This window comes from Centruroides sculpturatus, unplaced genomic scaffold (assembly GCF_000671375.1).
Source record: "Centruroides sculpturatus isolate CEXI.00-Female unplaced genomic scaffold, Cexi_2.0 scaffold1378, whole genome shotgun sequence".
Classification (NCBI taxonomy): domain Eukaryota; kingdom Metazoa; phylum Arthropoda; class Arachnida; order Scorpiones; family Buthidae; genus Centruroides; species Centruroides sculpturatus.
In genome coordinates this window covers 1-4,058 of record NW_019385597.1, presented here as the reverse complement: position 1 = coordinate 4,058, position 4,058 = coordinate 1, and the positions used below count along the sequence as shown (strand labels likewise).

General features: G+C 28.2%; 1 protein-coding gene across 1 annotated transcript in view; it reads right to left on the bottom strand.

Moving 5' to 3' along the window:
* LOC111640437 (glutamate receptor ionotropic, delta-1-like) overlaps positions 1-2,856 on the bottom strand; it is a 23,700-nt gene extending 20,844 nt beyond the window's left edge. Inside the window, exons 1-3 of the mRNA XM_023386440.1 lie at positions 2,731-2,856; positions 2,574-2,662; positions 1,664-1,748 (exon numbers count right to left, since the gene is read on the bottom strand). Coding sequence (XP_023242208.1) covers positions 1,664-1,748; positions 2,574-2,626 — 138 coding nt within the window. The 5' untranslated portion in view covers positions 2,627-2,662; positions 2,731-2,856. The remainder of the gene's footprint in view (positions 1-1,663; positions 1,749-2,573; positions 2,663-2,730) is intronic.
* Positions 2,857-4,058: the final 1,202 nt, after the last annotated feature.

Sequence of the window (4,058 nt, the reverse complement as noted above, 5' to 3'; positions counted from 1 at the left end):
TATTACATTACATTTAATGTTTATTTAAATCATCAACATATATTACATTACATTTCTACTTCAGATATACTAATAATACATTCTAATAATACTAATATATCCTAAAAATAGCAGATTGTCATCGGCAACGGCAAAAGAGTGGAAACATCATTCGTACTTGTTCGAAGAAAGTCTCACGTAACTGCCGAACGGAAAGTCCGTTGTTCGCAGCAAGTCCGTTGCTCGAGTCACGTAACGGTCAAACAGAAAGTCCGTTATTCGCAGCGTCCGTTATTCGAGGCGTACGTTATACGAGGCACCACTGTACTACAATAATTACTCAGGGCAGTTGTTGGCGTCTAATATCCGATGCCTCCAGAAAGAACTCGCGGCCAGCAATCTTAATGTAATCGTTTTTATTTCTCATGTTTTTATCCTCGATAGATTTGCTCACTTTTATATTAAAATTAATGTTTTTATTTTCTCTCGGATTTGATTTTTATACATTAAGCGGTTTCGTTTAATTATTTTCAAAACAAAAATTCTATCTTCTTGCGTGACGTAGAAATTGTGGAAGTAACGAAGAACAATAGAAAAGTAGTTAAACTATAGAAATACAGGTATCCCTCGTATAACACGTTCCAAAAAGTACGTGTTATGTGAATCCGTGCTATAATAAGCGAAGGACTAGTGCAAAACATGGTGTTAGATTCCAAAAGTTTATAAGAGTATGCAATTTTTTTCCAGAACTATGTTTATTAAAGCAATTGATAATTTATTCTAATCGATAATTAACTAACAATTACAACTAAATGTACTGAATGACGCTGTAGCATTAATTTTAATTAAACCTGTGAAATTTCTTATTACGAATATTGTCTTCTGATCTGTTCTCTTTTCTGTCGACCTTGATTAGTAGTCTCTCCAACATCAGAATTTTTTTATTTTTACCATAGAAATTTTTATGAATGACAAAATAAAAATATGTTATTAATCGCAAATTTGTTCTACCGGGTAAACGCTAGCCGCTAGAACAAATTTTAAATTTATAACTTATTTTTATTTAGTCATCTATTAAAAACCATTCATTCCAGTTCCGATCGATTTTTGTTTCCAGAACAGGTGTTCGAGTATCGAGATATCGCCGTATTTTATTCGTCAATTTTACGAATGATTACTTACATATTACTAAAATGTTTAATAACATTTACATAAAAATGTTTAAATAAACGTTACTAAATACGAAGTTTAGTCTATAAAAACAACACACGGCGACAGCGATAAAGACTAAAGTCTGAAAACAACAATGACACCTGGTTGATAAAAAAGTTAAGACATGAAAGAAAAATTGCCCTATTAGATTTCCTTATAGTAAATCTGACGAAAGAAACAAAACAAATTGAAAATTTCAATATTCTAAAATCCGTTCACAAATTTGAGACATCGTGCATACTTCAATGAAAAAATATCGAATAACGGAGTTTACGCTTAAAAAGTGTGAAATTTTTTACGGAGAATTTCCTAAATTATTAATGGTATATTGTTCATAAATGTAGAAAATTCAATATTCCATAAACAAGTATATTTACTTACTGAATTTTTATTTCAAAACAAGAATTTTTAGCTATTACCTAACGAATTTATTACTGTTTTTTTATTTAAATATGAAAATGTTTCTACTTACCCCATTAAATACTTGAGCTGTATAATAATGCATATCGGGATACTGTTGTAACAATTGAGTCTTGTTTGGTCGAGCATATTCACATCTGAAAAAATCAATCGTTTAACATTTATAAATTATTTTTTTACTCGCCCAAAATTTAATGTGTCTAGTGTTACTTGGTGTTTCGAACCACTCTAATTTCGAACGTTTCAGTATTCTAGCGCCAAATTTCATAGAAGTACGACTGTATTCCTCTTTACGAATCTGTCCAGCAAACTCGACGGTTTAATAAAATTGATTTCTCTTGTCTTAATATAAGAATCCACAAAGCAAATTTAACAGTCAGAAAATTGCTTCAGGATTTATTTTGTTTCGAAAATAAAGCGTACACATAAAATACTGTTTTAAGAAATATTAAGATCAAAATATTACAATAATATTTTTTTCGATGTATTTAAGTAATTAACCATGAAATAAATAAAAAAAAACTATTTCGTTAAGAAAGTGAAATTTCGAAGATAATGGATGCGTTTCAATACAAATAAGATAATTATATAACTTATAATTTTTGCTAAATGATATAAAATAGATAAATAAAGCGATTTCTTATCTATTTTAATAATACACACGTTTATCGACAAAAATCGCAGATCTTTAAGAAATTTTCTAATCAATTTGATAAATTACGCCAATAATTAATATTCAGAAAAAAGAATCATGCACAAAACATTGCTTATTCGCACGTGAGGATTATATTATGATATTCGCATATTCGACATTTTAAATAATATAAGCAAAATAAGTTCAAACTTTATTTAGCAAATTACGAAATATAAAAAATTGTCAGGACGAACAAGACAAATAGAGGATGGGGAAAAAAATATTAAATTCGGAATTATTTATAAAATACGAAATAAATATACGTTACTTGAATTTCACAGTTTCGTATAAAAAACGGATTCTCCAAGTCGAATATTTCATTATTTCGTCACAGGATCTATTTGGATTTTTCGAGTACTGTCAAATTTGAAAAGTAAATGAATTCGATGTTTAATTTTGAACTTTAAGAAAATGGTTTTACTTACTTTCGAGTAGGCAATCTTAATGACTTGATCTCGATTTTCGGATCCTGATAGGAAAAATACTTATTTATGTATTATTATTGTGTATATTATTTTTAAAATAATAAAACAAAAAACCTAATTATTTTCTAAGTGTATTCAATAATATTAAATTCAAAAATATTTGTGAATTAATAGTCTGAAAATACTAATAAATATTTTTATATATTGAAATTAGGAAACAATTGAACAAAATTAAAAAAACTAAATTGAAATTTATAAACAATTTCTATTATTATTATTTTTTAATGCCAAGTAAGCTGCATGCAATACTACAGGAAGTATTTGATAAACAATGGGTTTGATGGTTTGTAGCAGACCTGGCTAACCCGCGGCTAGTCACGTTAAATTGTGTAACCCTCTAAGCGATATTATATATCAATTAAAACTTTTGTTTCCCGTTATGTGTATACCAAAACAATTAAATAAATGAAAATTTGCATGTGTCATTGTTATAATGCGCATGTGCGAGTACGAACTCTTGGTATAACAAAAAAAAATCTTATTCATTTTGTTTTTATTTTACTTTTTTAAAAGCATGTTTTCCTAAATTGTGCCCCACCGTAATATTATGCGTGATCAAAGTGGCCCTCAAAAGAATTTGGGTTTGTAGGCCTGGTTTGTAAGAAATTTTCTTGAAACAATGACCTTTGTCACTAATATACTCTAAAATTATTCAAATAAAATCGATGTAACTGTAAGAAACAATTAAAAATGATAGTAAATATCATGAATAATATTTTCTTCTTAAACAATACATATATGGATGAATATTTATCTTCGTAAAATATAGAAAACTCGGTTATACAGTTATACACATAATATATTTTATATAGGCCCTAATATTTACAATAGCTCGAACTCCATGAAGTGTCAGAAAATATCGGATGGATCTGTTGGATTATATGTTATGTTTATAAATATAAATTCAATTTTTGTAGTGATGAACCGTTTTAATCTAAGAATCTTTATACAGTAGAACCTCGATTATCCGGACTAATTGGAGATGAAGGTAGTCCGGATAAGGAAAAATTCGGATAATCGAAACAAATACTTTAATTTGTCTTTTAATGATAATACAACACGTTTTCTTTTCGATGACATATCGATAATATTAAAAGTAAATACTCTATTTAACCGTGATCAAATTTTCAAGAAACAAACGTTCGTATTGAATTTGGACTACTATTGATCAACGCTAACAGACTACCTATTGTTTAAAAGGCCCTCTGGTAGCGCAAGAAGACAGATTTTTTAAAATAAAAAGCAGTTGAAACTGCATTTTTATGAAT